Source organism: Rhinoraja longicauda, chromosome 13 (genome assembly GCF_053455715.1).
Source record: "Rhinoraja longicauda isolate Sanriku21f chromosome 13, sRhiLon1.1, whole genome shotgun sequence".
NCBI classification, from domain to species: domain Eukaryota; kingdom Metazoa; phylum Chordata; class Chondrichthyes; order Rajiformes; family Arhynchobatidae; genus Rhinoraja; species Rhinoraja longicauda.
The window spans coordinates 14,568,514-14,586,643 of NC_135965.1; the positions used below are offsets into that span (position 1 = coordinate 14,568,514).

The 18,130-nt window shown below is 42.5% G+C and overlaps 1 protein-coding gene across 1 annotated transcript in view; it reads right to left on the bottom strand.

The window, feature by feature from the left end:
* Positions 1-18,130, bottom strand: part of LOC144599474 (sodium/hydrogen exchanger 9-like) — a 411,061-nt gene that overhangs the window by 58,221 nt on the left and 334,710 nt on the right. Inside the window, exon 14 of the mRNA XM_078410426.1 lies at positions 951-1,033. Coding sequence (XP_078266552.1) covers positions 951-1,033 — 83 coding nt within the window. The remainder of the gene's footprint in view (positions 1-950; positions 1,034-18,130) is intronic.

Genomic DNA, 18,130 nt, shown 5'->3' on the forward strand with positions numbered 1-18,130 from the left:
CACAAGTAAGACAACATGCAGATACAAATGTGTGCAGATGCTCACACTTCAGTGCTTTGGCATTAAAGCTGATTTGTATCCTACGGGTTGAACATTGCCTGACTGTGTCCATCACTTGGAAGAAGGTCATTAGGCAGATGAAGGGCCTGACCCTTGTCTTTAAAATACATGAACCCTGTCAAACATCGGAAAGGGGAAAAGATCTGGAGCATTGCAGTACATGTATGTATACAATTATTGTTTATCTCATATATTGTGAGGCTGTAGAAATAAGGAGCTGTAGTTACTGGTTTACACAAAAGGACACACACTGCTGGAGTAACTGAACGGGTCAGGCAGCTTCTCTGGAAAACATGTAGAAACAGACAATTTCAGATAGACACAAAATGCTGAAATAACTCAATGGGTCAGGCAGCATCTTTGGAGAAAAGGAATAGGTGACATTTCGGGTCGAGACCCTTCTTTAGATTGAGAGTCGGGGAGAGGGAAACTAAAGGTATGAAAAGGTCCAGAACAAATCTCAGCCGGAACCGATGACGCAAGAAAGGTAGAGCCCACAATGTGTTGGAGATGCTGATTTATATCAAAGATAATTCACCGGGTCAGGCAGCATCTCTGGAGAAAAAAAAAAGGTGATGTTTTGGGTTGGGACCCTTCCCCAGAGATGCTGCCTGACCCGCTCAGTTACTCCAACACATTGTGTCTATCTCTGGAGAACATGTATAGGTGACGTTTCAATCTGAAGAATGGTCCCGACCCGAAACGTCTCCTCTCCATGTTCTCCAGTGATGCTGCCTGAGCCACTGAGTTACTGCAGCACTTTGCGTCCAGTAGCATCGTGGAGCTACCTGTTTTAATGGATGATCCGACATAGGCAATCCAGTGCAAAAGAATGTCCAATCTTATAGCCTGCTGAGCCATGACTTACAGTTCACCCAAAGAAAAGATACTTGTGGTCAAAATTGTACCATATCCGGAACATCCAGGCACTTTCTGCTTCCGTGGGGTTCACTGCTTGCCTGCCATCGCCACTCTGCAGAGATACAAATAGACATTCTTCTTTAAGCAAAGGTTATTTCGGGCCTGCTACTAAATGATGTTATTTCAAACAGGAGGAATAGCCGCGATGGACTGCATGGCTGCATAGTGTCACAGTGACTAAGCTTTTTCATTAGCATTTAAATTGCAACATCCAGAGTGACCCTCTGTTCTTATCTCTGAGACCTGAGGAAACGAACCTTGCTGAAAACCAGCAAATGCCACAAAGGAACAAAACAAAAATCTATTACATGCTGTACGAAGAGTATCCTGTTATTTTCAACACAGAAATACTGCTATATGTAAAACGCTGGAACACAAAGGGATTCTAGAATCTGTGGCCCTGTCTTTAAAGGGGGAAGAAAGTGGAGATGTGGAAATGTGAAACCAGCTTCAAACAAGTATTCCCAGAGTGCTTCTTGATTTTGGCCAGATCCATAACACAATCTGTGAACACTACCAAATACGACACAAATGTATGTATGTATGTATGTATGTATGTATGTATGTATGTATGTATGTATGTATGTATGTATGTATGTATGTATGTATGTATGTATGTATGTATGTATGTATGTGTGTATGTATGTATGTATGTATGTATGGCCACTGACAATGTTTTTGCACTGCTTTTGTTTTGTACATTTCTTTTTGTTTTTCTGAATAAAGTTTATAATTTGAAAAAAAGATCCATAACATAATTGGGAGAGATGAAAAGTGTGATCACATCTGGTAATCTAAGGGAGTGCGAAGGGTGGGGATATCTGAAGAACGGTCTCAACCCGAAACGTCACCTATTCCTTTTCTCCAGAGATGCTACCTGATCTGCTGAGTTACTCCAGCTCTGTGTGTCTTTCTTGGGGATATCCAAACAGATGCTGGTGAAGGAATGGAGATGAAGAGCTGAGACAAAAAAGGGTATAAGAATTAGGGCTGTCCCATTACAATGTTTCACTAAAGATATACTCAAGGCAAATCTTCTGTTTTTAAGTTTAACTCTTACAGCTTTCATTGAAAAAAATTAATTGAGGTTTCATCCACATGTTGTTTGGTGAAGGAATGAATTGCTTCATGGTTCCATTGATGCTCAGTAACATCAGCTACATTATTACTCCATTGAGTATTCTTTATTTGAGAGATTCAGTTTAGATTAGTTTACAGATACAGCAGGAAAACAGGCCATTCGGCCTACTGAGTCCACGCCAACCAGCGATCCCCATACCCTCGCACTATCCTACATACTATTCTACACTTTGTGCCTATTTTTGAATTGAGATTAGTTGTATCCCATGCAGACTATGTGACAAGCTTGTGCTACCTGATATATTTAGTTTAGTTTAGTTCAGAGATACAGCGCGGAAACAGGCCTTTGGGTCCACCGAGCCCACACCGACCAGCGATCCCCACACATTAACACTACCTTACACACACTCGGGATAATTTACACATACTTTACATATCTCTGGTGTGTGGAAGGAAACCGAAGATCTCGGTGAAAACCCACGCAGTTGTGTTGAGAATGTACAAACTCCATACGGACAGCAACCATAGTCGGGATCGAACCCGGGTCTCCGGTGCTGCAAGCACTGCAAGACAGCAACTATACCGCTGCACCACCGTGGCCGCCCATGTACAACGCAATCACAGTTCACGGCCGGTGCTGATCTCACTCATCAAGAAGCCCACAATTATGAGTGACCACCATGATGTGTACTACTTAAAGGCAATGGTGCCCTTTGAAAAGGTAAAGAACTAACAATAAGGAGCAGCTAACAATGAGGATAATTTTACTTAGTTAAAACAGATAGTGAAATGTTTAAAATGTACAAGCAATTTTAAAGTGCCTTTTGTGTCCTGTATTACAAATTACTTAGTGCATAGCAAAGTGACGTAAATATTATTAAACCAAATACAACAAGGCTTAATGAGGCGGTAAGGTCAGGAAGCAAAACATAATGGTCAGTTAAGTCCAAGACAATGCTAATGGAAAAGAGTTCACTAGAACAGATTATTTTTAAAACTTGCAGAAGGCCAGGCCACTAATTTGGACTCTGTTGCGATGTAATAGGATCACCTCGAAAAGACCGGGAACACCACATCTACCAAGCAGGTGAAAATAAGGAAAAGTACCTGAAACAAGTAAATTAGGGGCAGAGCATTGATTAAGGATCAAGCAAATACAACAAGGATTAATGAGGACGAGAAGCAAAACATAATGGTCAGTTAAGTCAAAAACAATGCGAACCGCAGAGAGTTTACTGAAGCAGAATTATTTTTAAAACCTGCAGATGGTCAGGGCACTAATTTAGATGGTGAAAACAAGGAAAAATACCCAACACAAGTAAATTGGGGGCAGAGCATAAATAAAGAGATAGACAAAACAAAAGAGGGGTTGAAGGATTTGAAGGGTCATGTCAGTAAATCAAACATGAATTGTGACCATACTTATCAATTAGTGTGAGAACGTTTCCCTCAGACTCTGAGAGCAAAGAAGGTAACGCTTCATTTGTAAAAGAAGCAAGACTAGCAATGAATAAAACCCAAAGCAAGCAAGATTCAAGATTCTTGCCTCTGGAACTCTGTCTCTGGAACTGGTATGCTGCAAAGCAGATGATACGAAGATAGGTGGAGGGGCAGGTAGTATAGAGAAAGCAGGGACTCTGCAGAAGGACTTGCACAAGTTGGGAGTGTGGGCAAAGAAGTGGCAGATGGAATAGAGCATGGCAAAGTGTGGAGTCATGCATTTCGGTAGTAGGAATAAACTTTTTTCTAAATGGGGAGAGAATTCAGAAATCGGATGTGCAAAAAGTTAATTTGCAAGTCGAATCGGTAGCAAGGAAGGCAAATGCAAAGCTAGCATTTATTTTGTGAGGATATGAATATAAAAACAGGAATGTAATGCTGAGGCTTTACAAGGCACTGGTCAGACTGCATTTGGAGTATTGTGAGCAGTTTTGTGCCCCATATTTGAGGAAGGACGTGCTGGTGTGGAGAGGGTGCAGAGGGTGTCTACTAGAATGGTCCCAGGAATGATTGGGTTAACATATGATGGGCATTTGAAGGCACTGGGCCTGTCCTCACTGGAGGCCAAGTTAATGGTTGTTTCTAAGGCAGAGATTGACAGATTCTTGATTCGTAGGGTGTCAGGGCTTATGGGGAGAAGGCAGGAGAATGGGGTTGAGAGGGAATGATAGATTACCCCTGGTTGAATGGCAGAGTCATCTTGATGGGCCGAATGGCCTAATTTTGCTCCTATAACCTATGAAGAATTTACTAGAGGGAGAAACAAGAGTTCACCCTCCCCATGATTGGGCAAGTGCTTGGCTTTTATACAGAGACTGGCCTTGCCCTGTGTAGTGGAACTGAGAACGTGACAAGTGGGACGCTGCCAGGAAGAACTCTGTGGCAGAATGCATTGGAGGCAACCTGCTGGGCCAGAGCTCATTTATCACCTCCATCAGTGAATCAGACTAAGGTGAAACAAAACCCTGCTGCGGCTCTCTGTATATTTGCCAGATACATGCTGACTATCGGGTGAGAATAATTTTCTTTCAATGCCTTCAACAAGGCTGCTGGAAGCTGTGAAGCCCAGTTCATTATCCAGGGCCCCTTTCACGAAGCCACTTAACAAAATGAAAAATTCTCATCTGACAAAACTGCATTTCTCATGTGACAATCTGAGGACACTTTGCTCATGCACTGACATGATTAAAACTTTATAAATCATCACCCAGCCCTTGGTGTTAACTAAATGACACATTATTGGCTATTAATGCTGTAAGATCTCAGAACCTCTGCAGACATATTGCTTAAAGATTAATGGCAGAGAAATTAATTGAACATCACATGTCAGTTCTTGTGGACGACTCCCAAAGTGGACATTTCAAGGAACACCTCTCAAGAACATTCTGCATAAGAATGTAAAAAAAGAGAACAGGAATAGCTAAAGATAGACACAAAATGCTGGAGTAACTCAGCGGGTCAGGCAGCAGAAAAGGTGATAGGTGATGTTTCGGGTTGTAACCCTTCTTCAGACTCGAAACGTCACCTATTATTTTTCTCCAGAGATGCTGTCTGTCCCGTTGAGTTACTCCAGCATTTTGTGTCCATCTTCGGTATAAACCTACATCTGCAGTCTCTTCATACACAGGAATAGCCAACTTGGCCTCTTGAGTCTGCTTCACCATTCAATATCATCATGGCTGATCTACCCCTGACCTTAACAGCTAGTTCAATTCCCTAATCTTTAAAAAAATAATCTACTTTTAAAAAAAAATACCCGCCATGATCCAGCTTCGACAACCTTCCGGTGTAGAGAATTCCAGATTCACTACCCTCTGCAAGGATAACTTACAATGCATGTCAGTTTCAAATGACCATCCTTTAATCTAGTAACCATGTCCTATTGTTTGAGATTCTTCCAGTCATGGAAATATTTTGCCATTTAACCTGCTTTGCTCTCTGAGGATGTTATATATATTAATAATAATATGATTGGGCGGCACAGTGGCGCAGCGGTAGAGTTGCTGCCTTGCCAGAGACCCAAGTTCGATCCTCACTACGGATGCTGTCTGTTCGGAGTTTGTACGTTCTCCCTGTGACCTGCGTGGGTTTTCTCTGAGTGCTCCAGTTTACTTCCACACTCAAAATACATACAGGTTTGTAGGTTAATTGGTTTCTGTAAATTGTCCCTAGTATGTAGGATAGTGCTAGTGCACAGAGTAATCGCTGGTTGGCACAGACTTGGTGGGCTGAAGGGCCTGATTCCACGCTGTATCTTGAAAGCCTTAAGATAGGCATTTTAAAAACATGTTAAAGGAACCCAATATTCCTAATAAAGGTAGGAATCAGACAATAACTGAACGGCACGGTGGCGCAGCAGTAGAGTTGCTGCCTTACACCAAATGCAGCGGCTGAGACCCGGGTTCGATCCTGACTACGGGTGCTGGCTGAACGGAATTTGTACATTCTTCCCATGATCTGCGTGGGTTTTCTCCGAGATCTTCAGTTTCCTCCCACACTCCAAAGACGTATAGGTTTGTAGGTTAATTGGCTTGGTAAATGTAAAAATTGTCCCTAGTGGGTGTAGGATAGTGTTAATATGCGGGGATCGCTGGTCGGCGCGGACCCGGTGGGCCGAAGGGCCTGTTTCCATACTGTATCTCTAAACTAAACTAATATTAATATTAAACTAAACTATACTAATATTACTAAATTAGTATAAAGTATGGCAGGCAACAAGCCTAGAAGCCAAAGATAAAAACAAATAGATTGGTGGGTGGAAATATGGAGAATTGGATATGCTGAATGATATCTTCACATTGTTCTTTGTAAATTGCAGCTTTATTCGTTATGACTGGGTTTATTTTGGCTGCAATACATTCATGTCTGCAATGCTTCCAAATGAATAGTAATGAGGGATCGGAGGACCTTATGCAGGTGACCTTAAGTGGCCTTTATCAAGCATCCCTGATATACCTTATTCCATGCTGTAAGCATTTATTATTCGCTGAGTGAATTCTCTGAGTAATATTTTCAGAAATGTCAGCACCTGTCTGAAAAGAATGAGATGCTTTGATATTCAGAAAAGAATGTGCAGAACACCAACCCATGAAATATATCCAAAATCACTGGAAAATTGCTGCAGTAGAGGATTTTGGAGCTTTACAAAGGAATCAGTAGAAGACCTACAGCATCAACCGACTCCTCAGTCAAAGGGAATGACTCCAATCTTTTTACATTCCTATTATTTTCCTGTATCCATTATTATTCTTCCCTTTCAGTTATTTATTGTTTTCTTTTAAAACATTTTACATTTTCCATCATAACTGTTCAGGGAGAAGCACCTTCATCTAATACTCCTATTATATGAGGAAGTTGCATTCTTCGAGAGAAAACATTTGGGGAACTTTTAAAATTTGCTGACCTGTAAAGAAAATGCGTCCTACTTTATCAACTTCACGACTTTGAAAATATTCATTTGATTTCCCCTATCTTTAATCTTCAATACCTCTCTTTATAAACATGTAAGTCGGACTTTGTTTTAACCCATCCTGTGCATTTGGTAGCATAGCTTTGTTCAGTCTGAAGAAGGGTCCTGACCTGAATCGCCACCTATCTATGTTCTACAGAGATGCTGTCTGACCCACTGAGTTACTCCAGCACCTTGTGTCTTTTTTCCTAAACCAGCATCTGCAGTTGTTTGTTTCTGCAGCAGAGCTTTCATTATTCCTTCATTGTTATCAGTTACTATTTGGAATACAATTTCTGACATTTCTCCAATGTGCTTTTTTTCACGTTAGATTGCAAAGGTCAGAATAATGTCAACATTGACACGGTTACAGAAAACGTTTGAGGATCAAATTAAATGAATGAAATGTGGTCATGTGTTAAAAACAATGAATGTGGGCTGGATTGTAGTGACAGCCATTGGCAGGTAAATAGAGAACCGCAGGTTAACTGAAGTGCGTGTGCCTGTGTCTTCCAGATTTCGGAGACTGCACATCGCAGCAGAGAAATGTAGAACACTGAGTCCGGGAGTGTCTCATTTCTTACTGAGTTGAGGGACAAAACTTTGTTAATTAAAATAAAGCACTGAAACAGGTCCTGTAGTCCACTGAGTCTGTGCTGACCATCAAGCGCCGATTTAACTTAACCCGACACTAACCCGTTTTTATTCTACCCACATTCCCACCATCTTCCACCCCCATCCCCACCAAATTCTACCATTCACCTACACATTGGAGACACTTTACAGAGGACAATCAACCAACTAACTTGCATGTCTTTGAGACGTGGGAGGAAACCAGACTACCCAGAGGAAATCTACTCAGTCACAAGAACATCCAAACTGATAGCACGAGATAAAACCCAAGTCATTGAAGCTGTGAAGCAGCAGTTCTACAAGTTTGTTAGAAAGTACGTAGAGCAAAGACACAGACATTTGGCCCATTATGTATCTAACCCTTTAGCTTTAGGACTGCCATGTCTAGAACAGTCAAAAGGCTGTCACAAGGATAGTCCATGACTTGTGTAAGAAAAAAACTGCAGATGCTGGTTTAAATCGAAGGTAGACACAAAATGCTGGAGTAACTCAGCATCTCTGGAGAGAAGGAATGGGTGACATTGCGGGTCGAGACCCTTCTTCAGACTGATCAGTCTGAAGAAGGGTCTCGACCCGAAACATGTGTTCTAGCTGACCACACAGAATATTCTGTACAACTCTGGCAGGACAACAGGACCAGTAGGGATTGGGAGTGGTTCTGAACACAAGCTGTGGGCAGGTAAGCACAGTGTTTGGCCTAGTGTACGTCACACAATGTGCATGTCACAGTGTATGTCCTAGTGTATGTAATACAATGTGTATGACCTAGCAGGTCATTTGGGCCACTGACTTTATGCCAGCTCACAGAGCAATCCCGTTACCTCACTACTTTTTCTTGTAAGCCATTCTAAATGTTCATTCTTGTATATCTGTCTCCCAGATTCCAGCACTTCCCTTTCTACCAGGGCAATTTACAGTTGCCAATTAACTTTCCAACCTGTGTCTTCAGGATCTGAGAGGAAAGTAGGGCAAATTATAGGTTGAATGTGTAATCTCCAGACAGATAACACTGGACATCTGCAACTAGATGCACCACTCAATTGTCAAGTGGGATTTAGTGTTTACATTTTCCAGTGAGTTATGGGAAACAAGGTTGTGTGCAGCAAGGATATGGAGGTTTTGGAGATGGTGCAGAAGAGGTTTACCAGAATGTATTAGAGGGTATTCACTATAAGGAGAGATTGGACAAACTTGGATTGTTTTCTCTGGAGCATCAGAGGCTGAGAGGAGACCCGATAGAAGTATATACAATTTTGAGAGGCATAGATAGGGTAGGTAGTCGGAACGTTGTCAAACACAAGAGGGCATAATTTTAAGGTGAGAGGGGCAAGATTTAAAGGAAATGTACAGGGCAAGTTTTTTTACGCGGAGTGTGGTGGATGCCTGGAACACACTGCCAGGGGTGCTGGTGGAGGCAGATTGTGGCAATTAAGAGACTTTTAGATGCGGATATGCAGCATATGGAGAGATATGTCACAGGTGCAGGCAGAGGAGATTAATTGGAGCACAAAATGGTGGATATCTAAGTGGGCCAGGTTCCAACAGAGATGTTGCTTTGCCTGCTGAATTACTCTAGCACTTTGTGTTTTATTTTGTAAAACAACATCTGCAGACGCTTGCCTTGAGATTAGTTTAACCTGGCATCATACTCTGCATGGACATTGTGGGTCGAAGATTCTGTCCCTGTCATGTTCTGTTCTATGTTCTTAGATTTGAACTTGGTTAGAAATATGACATAGAAGATGAACAGAAAGTACAAAGTGGGGTTATGGATACCAGTGTTTTAAAGAAGCTTTTCTATCTGGTCAGATCATTAAATGGGAGCATTCCATTTTGTGTAATATTGACCTGTTTTGAAAAAGTTTAGACACTAAATAAATACTGATGATTGATAACAGTCAATGGGTAGTAGATCTGTTAAAATGTAAGTATTTTTAATCAGATCAATGAAAGATTGTGGTTAATATATATATTGAAAATGAGAGTCATGCTGCCATGTCCTTTACATAATGTGTGAACAATAGGTTTTGAGTGTGATTAGTTATTACTCTTGGAGTGCGTTCAATCAATGTGAATCCGTAACAATGTTAATTGACCATTGCATCTTAAGGATACTTGATTGTAGGTGTACAACAGCAACATGCAAAAAGAAAGAGCAATTTAGGAAGTACACCTATCACTTTCCAGGCTTTGTCCTGTCTTCCCCCTACCACAATTAGTCTGATGAAAGGTTTCAACCCAATTCACTTCACCATAATTCACAACTTTTTGCTTTAGAGGTTCCACATCTGTATGAACCCATTGTGCAAATGATCGTTATTTTAATTCAAAATTAATTTACTTTTGTAACAAACATAATTTATTTTATATATTTACTCACAGGATTAGAGTATTGCATTTAATATGCTTCCCTAATTGCCCTTTACACTGAATGCCATGTTACAGAGAGTTAATAAAACTCATCCTCACCCTCACTTGTGTCTCTGTGTCCTGTAGTTTTGCTCTTGCTCTGCCTCCCCACAGACAGAACAAGGATAGAGTTCTGGTCCTCGCCTTTCACCCCACCAGCCTCTACGTCCAACACATCATTTTCCAACATGCTCCCACCACTGATCACATCTTCCCATCCCCACCCCTATTCACTGCAGAGACTGCTCCCTCTGCAACTCTTTGGTTCACTCATCTCTTCCCACCCAAACCTCCCCCTCCTCAGGAACTATCCCCTACAACCTATATGTCCATTCTCGCCTCCATCCAGGGACCCAGGCTTCCAAGTGTGACAGAGGTTCATGTGCACTTCCTCTAATCTCATCGACTGCATCCAGTCATCAACATGTGGCCTCCTGTGCATCGGCGAGGCCACGTGTAGACTTGGCGACCATTTTGCTGAACAGTTGCACTCAATTTCCCTGTGCCCCACTTGGGTTTGCATCTATTTCTCCCCTACTCCTCACGCTCCGCTAAATTCCTTCCTCTGACTTCGCAATTTGCAATCCTTCAATCAGTCTGTCTTACACCTGCTGCTCCAATTTCTGGCCTTTGTTCCAGCCATCTGCCTATCAAAGCCCACCCTCACCCATGTCCACCTATTGCCTGCCAGACTTTGTCCTGCCTCTCCCCACTCCCAGCTGTCTTCATCTCCCCCCTTCCCCCCCCCAACTACAATCTAATCTGAAGAAAAGGGTCCCTGTCCCGAACCATCAACCATCCATGTTCTCCAGAGATACTGCCTGACCTACTGAGTTACTCCAGCACTCTGCCCTTTTGTGTAAACCAGCATCTGCAGTTCTTTGTTTCTAAAAAGATCATCATGAGCTGACAGCCGTATTTCTGTTCTGTACAACTCCATGCCATCAATACTGGCGAATGAGCAGACAGCTTTAACATGAACCACATCCACTTACACAAGACATGAAAACAGTTATTGCTTTTAATGTCAAATATTTCTCAACTTGCTCAGCAGGTTGTCAACATCAATATCTCTGTTGTTCCATTGTTGTTTAGATAGGTCAGAGAAAATAACCCCATGGAAGAGATCAGGAAAGTTAGAGAAGGCTTTTGTTCGAATGAATTCATCACTTATAAAGTCACAAGCTTATCACATCAAATCTGAGATGAGTGGGGGTGTTTAAACATTCTCACAGTAAAAACACAGTTAAATTAACATTAATATTTAAAGAATTCCCAAACAAAGGAAGTTAAAGAAAGAGGCTCAAAAAAAGTGAGCATTGTAAACATGAGGCATGAAGCAAGGGAAATATTTCTAAAGTAAGATCAGCCATGTAGAGTTCATCGAGAGACTTAGAAGGAATGACTACAAGAGATGAAACTTCAACAAGTATTCTTGGAGAAGTCAGTGTTGGTTTTGAATGCATGCACTTCGATGAAGATGCAATTCTAAATAATAAGTGTCCCCAAATGTCATTGCACCTTCAGTTATAACAATTTGACGTGAAACGTACTGTGACAGATTGAACATCTGGTCTGTTCAATATCATAAGATCATCTACGAGGATGGAAGGGTCAGTGGTGTTGTGGCCATTGATGGGTCTGTATTGTGGCAATTGTAAGGTCAGTGTTATGGCCACTGTTGGGTCAGTGTTGTGGCCACTGTTGGGTCAGTGTTATGGCCACTGTTGGGTCAGTGTTATGGCCACTGTTGGGTCAGTGTTGTGGCCATTATTAGGTCAGTGTTATGGCCATTGTTGGGTCAGTGTTGTGGCCATTATTAGGCCAGTGTTGTGGCCATTATTAGGCCAGTGTTGTGGCCATTATTAGGCCAGTGATGTGGCCATTATTGGGCCAGTGTTATGGCCATTATTGGGCCAGTGATGTGGCCATTATTAGGCCAGTGATGTGGACATTATTAGGCCAGTGTTATGGCCATTAATGGGCCAGTGTTGTGGCCATTATTAGGCCAGTGTTATGGCCATTATTAGGCCAGTGATGTGGCCATTATTAGGCCAGTGATGTGGACATTATTAGGCCAGTGTTATGGCCATTATTGGGCCAGTGTTATGGCCATTGTTGGGTCAGTGTTGCGGCCATTATTAGGCCAGTGTTGTGGCCATTATTAGGCCAGTGATGTGGCCATTATTAGGCCAGTGATGTGGCCATTGCTTCTTTCTGGTAGCAACCAAATTGTTTGAAGAATATATGCCAAACTGAATTCTGATATAGCTTTGAAATTCTTTTCTCCACTGACACTTTCAATTGTACTTGAAGAAATGTTGGCAGAGGGAGTAAAATGTGAGAAGATGTGAGGCTATCTACTTTGAATGAATGAAAAAAAGAACATTATTTCAATCAACTGAAATTACACAAAGTTGAGAGACAGAGGAATTTTAAATCCGATTATGTCAAGCGCAAAAACATTACATGAGTTAGACAATTACATGTACTTAGGAAGGCTAATTGGTTATTGGCCTTTATTGCAAGGGGTATGGAATATAAAGTAGGATAGTTTTGATACAACTTCACAGTATGTTAGTGGGACCAGATGTGCACTGCTTTGATGCTCATGGCTAAGGTAAAGATATTTCGACTGATAGAGGTGTGTAGGAAAGAACTGCAGATGCTGGTTTAAATCGAAGGTAGACACAAAATGCTGGAGTAACTCAGCGGGACAGGCAGCATCCCTTGGATTGAAAGAGGTGCAGAGAATATTCACCAGGTTGGGCAAATTGGGCCAGTACTCCTTGGAGCTTACAAGAATGAGAGGTGATCTTAAAGGTAAGCCTTCAAGATTCTGACAAGATGGATGCTGAGAAGATATTTATCCCAGCTGGACATCCATGAGGATGTTTCCATTAGTAGGAGTATCTTGTACCATTTCAGGTGGAGATGAGGATGGATTTCTTCACTCAGAAGGTTGTGAACCTTTGGAATTCTCTGCCCTGCAGTCATTGAATATATTTACATCGCAGATTGACAGACATTTAAACTGCAGGGAGTAAAAGGTTATGGAGGGAGATTAGTAAAGTGGAGTCGAGGCCAAGATTGGGTAAACCATAATCTTATTGAATAGTGGAGCAGGGTCAAGGAGCAGGGTCAAGGGGCAGACTGTTTTACACATGCTCCTGTTCCTTATGTTTTTATGTACAGGGTTGTGTCGGGTTTGATGTACAGTAAATGAAGTTCATCTCAGTGGTGAACACCCAGTGAGAGAAGACCCACAGCTCATCCTTGACTCATAAACAACTAATATTGACCACAGTTCTGTGACTCCCCGGTGTCCGCAATCTATTTTATTTACTATTGAACTGGAGGTTAGGCGCTGTTGTCAGCTTGAACTTTAGTCCACATCACAATCGCGACTGGTGTCTGCATTGAGGGTATGTGAATCGTTAGATTTTGGGGGGGGGGTTTTAGAGATACAGCATGAAAACAGACCCTTCAACTCACTGGGTCACTGGGACCATCGATCACCCGTTCACATTAGTTCCATGTTACCCACTTTCTCATGCACTCCCAAAGCACCAGGGGCAATTTCAGAGGCCAAATAACCTTTAAACATGCATGCCTTTGGGATGTGGGAGGAAACTGGAGCATCCAGAGGAAACCCCCACGCGGTCACAGGGAGAACGTGAAAACTCCACATATGCAGCACCAGAGGTTAGGATCGAACCCGGGACCCTGGCGCTATGAGGCAGCAGCTCTGCCAGCTATGCCACTGTGCTGGCCAAGTTTCTGAGAGACACTTGACAATAATAAGTATTTAGTAAAATATCCCAAGGCATTCCAGAGGATGTGAAGCAAACTTTCTCATTGTGTGGTAGCTCGTATACGGACCCGTTGGTAGTAGTAGTGAATGATGACTAGGATGGGAACTTTAGTGTTATAATATTCTTAGTGTTAGTAGGTAGAGGGTGACAGTGAGGATATAGTGAGTACTGAAGAAGTAAGTATGTTTAACATCCAGGCCCTTTGGTCCACTCTGTCTGGCATTGATAGAGCAGACTGAAGGGACTGTTTCTATGCTTTATGACTGAATGAGGTTCTGTCCAACAGTGGTTATCAGAATTACACTGAACAGGCAGTGTGCAATGTGGATTTGCACCAGAAAAATTATTTCTGATCTCTTGGACTTTGATCAAGCAACTAGTAACATTTGCCATTATTATTAATTAGTTGGAGTCTAAAAATGCTCTTGATAAAGCTTAATTACTTTTAAACTACTTGCACAAGAAGTTGTTTGTAATGTAGAAGCAGAAAGATTGAAAGAGATTTAGGGTTGAGTTTTTTCCTGGAGGAGTGAATGGGGAGATTTGAACCTGCTGTGCAAAAGGTAATCAAAGGTGAGTTGCAAACCATGGGGAATCCACCAGAGAGCCAGCTCCAGCCCACTGATAGACAATAGACAATAGACAATAAGTGCAGGAGGAGGCCATTCGGCCCTTCGAGCCAGCACCGCCATTCAATGTGATCATGGCTGATCATTCTCCTGCCTTCTCCCCATACCCCCTGACTTCGCTATCCTTAAGAACTCTATCCAGCTCTCTCTTGAATGCATTCAGAGAATTGACCTCCACTGCCTTCTGAGGCAGAGAATTCCACAGATTCACAACTCTCTGACTGAAAAGGTTTTTCCTCATCTCAGTTCTAAATGGCCTACCCCTTATTCTTAAACTGTGGCCCCTTGTTCTGGACTCCCCCAACATTGGGAAAATGTTTCCTGCCTCTAACGTGTCCAAACCCTTAATAATCTTATACGTTTCGATAAGATCTCCTCTCATCCTTCTAAATTCCAGTGTATACAAGCCTAGTCGCTCCAGTCTTTCAACATATGATAGTCCTGCCATTCCGGGAATTAACCCAGTAAACCTATGCTGCACGCCGTCAATAGCAAGAATATCCTTCCTCAAATTTGGAGACCAAAACTGCACACAGTACTCCAGGTGCGGTCTCACTAGGGCCCTGTACAACTGCAGAAGGACCTCTTTGCTCCTATACTCAACTCCTCTTGTTATGAAGGCCAACATTCCATTGGCTTTCTTCACTGCCTGCTGTACCTGCATGCTTCTTTTCAGTGACTGATGCACTAGGACACCCAGATCTCGTTGTACGTCCCCTGTTCCTAACTTGACACCATTCAGATAATACTCTGCCTTCCTATTCTTACCACCAAAGTGGATAACTTCACACTTATCCATATTAAACTGCATCTGCCATGCATCCGCCCACTCACACAACCTGTCCAAGTCACCCTGCAACCTCATAGCATCTTCCTCACAGTTCACACTACCACCCAGCTTTGTATCATCTGCAAATTTGCTAATGGTACTTTTAATCCCTTCATCCAAGTCATTAATGTATATAGATCCACACTGATCTGTGGTACATCAGAGGCTGAGGGGCAACCTGACAGAAGTATATAACATTATGAGAGGCAGAGACAGAGTAGAGAGCCATAGTCCTTTCACAGGGTGGAAATATCAAACACTTGAGAGCATCCTGTAGCTTTCAGGTAAATGGTAGAAAGATTAAAGATTTAAAAGGCAAGTTTTTTTTACACAGAGAGCAGTGGGTGCCTGGAACGCACTGCCAGGGGAAGTGGTAGAAGTCGGTATGATCATAACGTTTAAGAGACTGTCACGTGTCCATATATGGAAAGGAGTAATATTAATCATCGTAGAAATGAGGAACTGCAGTGTACAAAAAAAGACACAAAATGCTTGAGTAACCCAGCAGACCAGATTACATCACTGGGGAACATGGATAGGTGATAGGCTGGGACCCTTCTTCAAACTGTTTGTGGGGGAGGAGGGGAAAGAAAGCTGGAGGAGAGGTGGATCAGGCCAATGCCTGGCAGGTATTAGGTGGATACATGTGAAGGGGTGGGGGAGGGAGGGGATTGACAGGCGGATGGTTGGACATAGGCCAGAGATGAAAAGACAGAAGGTGGGTGACAAAAGGATTGAAGAGTTGCTAATTGTAAATCTGGGGGAAGGAATGGAGGTGGAAATGGGGCACAGAGTAGTGGGAGGGTGGAAAGAAAGGGAGTGGGGGAAGAAGGGGGAAGGAGGGGGAAGGAGAGGTTTATTTACATAAAATTGGAGAATTCAATGCAAGCTTCCCAAGGGGAAATATGAAGTAGTTCCTCCAGTTTGCATGTGGCCTCACTCTGGAGGAAGCCCAGGACTGAAAGGTCAGTTTGGGAATGCAAAGAGGAGTTAAAATGATAAGCAGCCAGAAGATCCAATAAGCCTTGGCAGACCAAGTGAACCTGTTCGGCAAATGGTCGTCAAGTCTGTGCTTGGTCTCGCCGATGGACAGGAGACTGGGCAAGCTCTTTCCTTGCTCCATCTGGGGGGAGGGAGAGCAGAACTACAGGGCACAGAGGAGAAGCAGTTGAGGGGGTCCATCTATATAGCAGGGGAGAAACCACATTTACTAAAGAAAGAGGACATTTCGGATATTCTAGATTGGAAAGCCTTATGTGGAGCAGATGTGGCGGAAAAAGAGAATCTGAGAGTAGTGGACAGTGTCTGTAAGAGGCAGGATGGGAGGAAAACTGGGTAGGATTGTTGTAGACATACGTCGATAGTCAGTCCCCTGTGATTGAGGCAGATTGATCAAGAAAGGGGGAGAGGTGTCAGAGATAGATGAACAGTTTAAATTGACTTTGTGGTTGGCACAGGCACCTTGGGCGGAAGGGCTTGTTCCTGTGCTGTGTACTATGCATTTAACTGAAACATGTTCAGCCTCTTCAGGGCAGCTCAGAGATGTGGAGTGCCTATTAACATATGTTAATTGCTCAACCAGGGTGAGATCTCAATCAACAACCAAATTTAATGACATATTCATGAGTTTACAGGGCTTCCTGAAACCAACGAAAGCTAGGGAACAGAGTGGCAGCTAAATGAATTACTTTAAATTCAAGGCAGGATACATGAAATACCCAATACTCCTAGGTGCTTCCTTGGTTACAGTGAGAAGGGTTTATTCATACTTCTTTCACTGAGAATTTATTTTCTGAACTCTGGTATTTTTGTTGAAGTACACCTAGGTGTGTGTGGTTATGACATATTGAGGTTAGATTACCAGCAACAAGCAACAGACTCAGAAGAGTTATAAGAAAAAAAAATTAAAGGTACAGGTGCAAAAACAAATGCAGATGACAGTTCACAGGTCAGTGTGAGGGTTTTTTTAAAAGTCAGCAAAAATGTAAAGGAAATAACAACTGAACTGGCAGGCAGCACAGTGAGCTTCTCTGTTGTGACTTTATTTCTTGCTGGGGCCTCTGCAAGGAACACTGCGATTGTGGTAAATGTGCACCTTATTCTGCATTTGTACATCTTTGTGAAGTGCAGTGAAGTTCTCAATCCTTCAAAGAGATACCCAGTTCTGTTCACTTGGTCCCAAGCACCCCATTTCCTTTCAGGACACAAAGTGCTGGAGTAACTCAAGCTGAAGAAGGTTCCTGACCTGAAATGTCACATCCATGTTCTCCAGAGATACTGCCTGACCCGTTGAGTTACTCCAGCATCTGCAGTTCCCTGTTTCTAACCCATTTTCCGGGTTTTGCTGTTTCCAGGTTGTACTTTCAGCAATTTGCCATGCAAATATTTTGAAATATTAAACATAGGGCAAGTGTAACAAATAGCAGTCACAGATTCACTCCACTTTAGAACATCATTTTGTAAAATTGTAGAACAGAAATTCTTCCTCATTTGACTTATAGTAAATTAGGCATTAATTTCAACATTACCAACTTTTGACAGGGCGGCACAGTGGTGCAGTGTTATAGTTGCTGCCTCACACTGGCAGAGACCTGGGTTTGATCCTGACTACGGGTGCTGTCTGTATGGAGATTAGACATTCTCTGTGACCATGTGGGTTTTTTCCGGGTGCTCCGATTTCCTCCCACATTCCACAGACCTACATATTTGTAGGTTAATTATTTTTTGTAAATTATCCCTAGTGTGTAGGATAGAATTAGTGTATGGGCGATCATGGTTGGCGTGAACTTGGTGGGCTGAAGGGCCT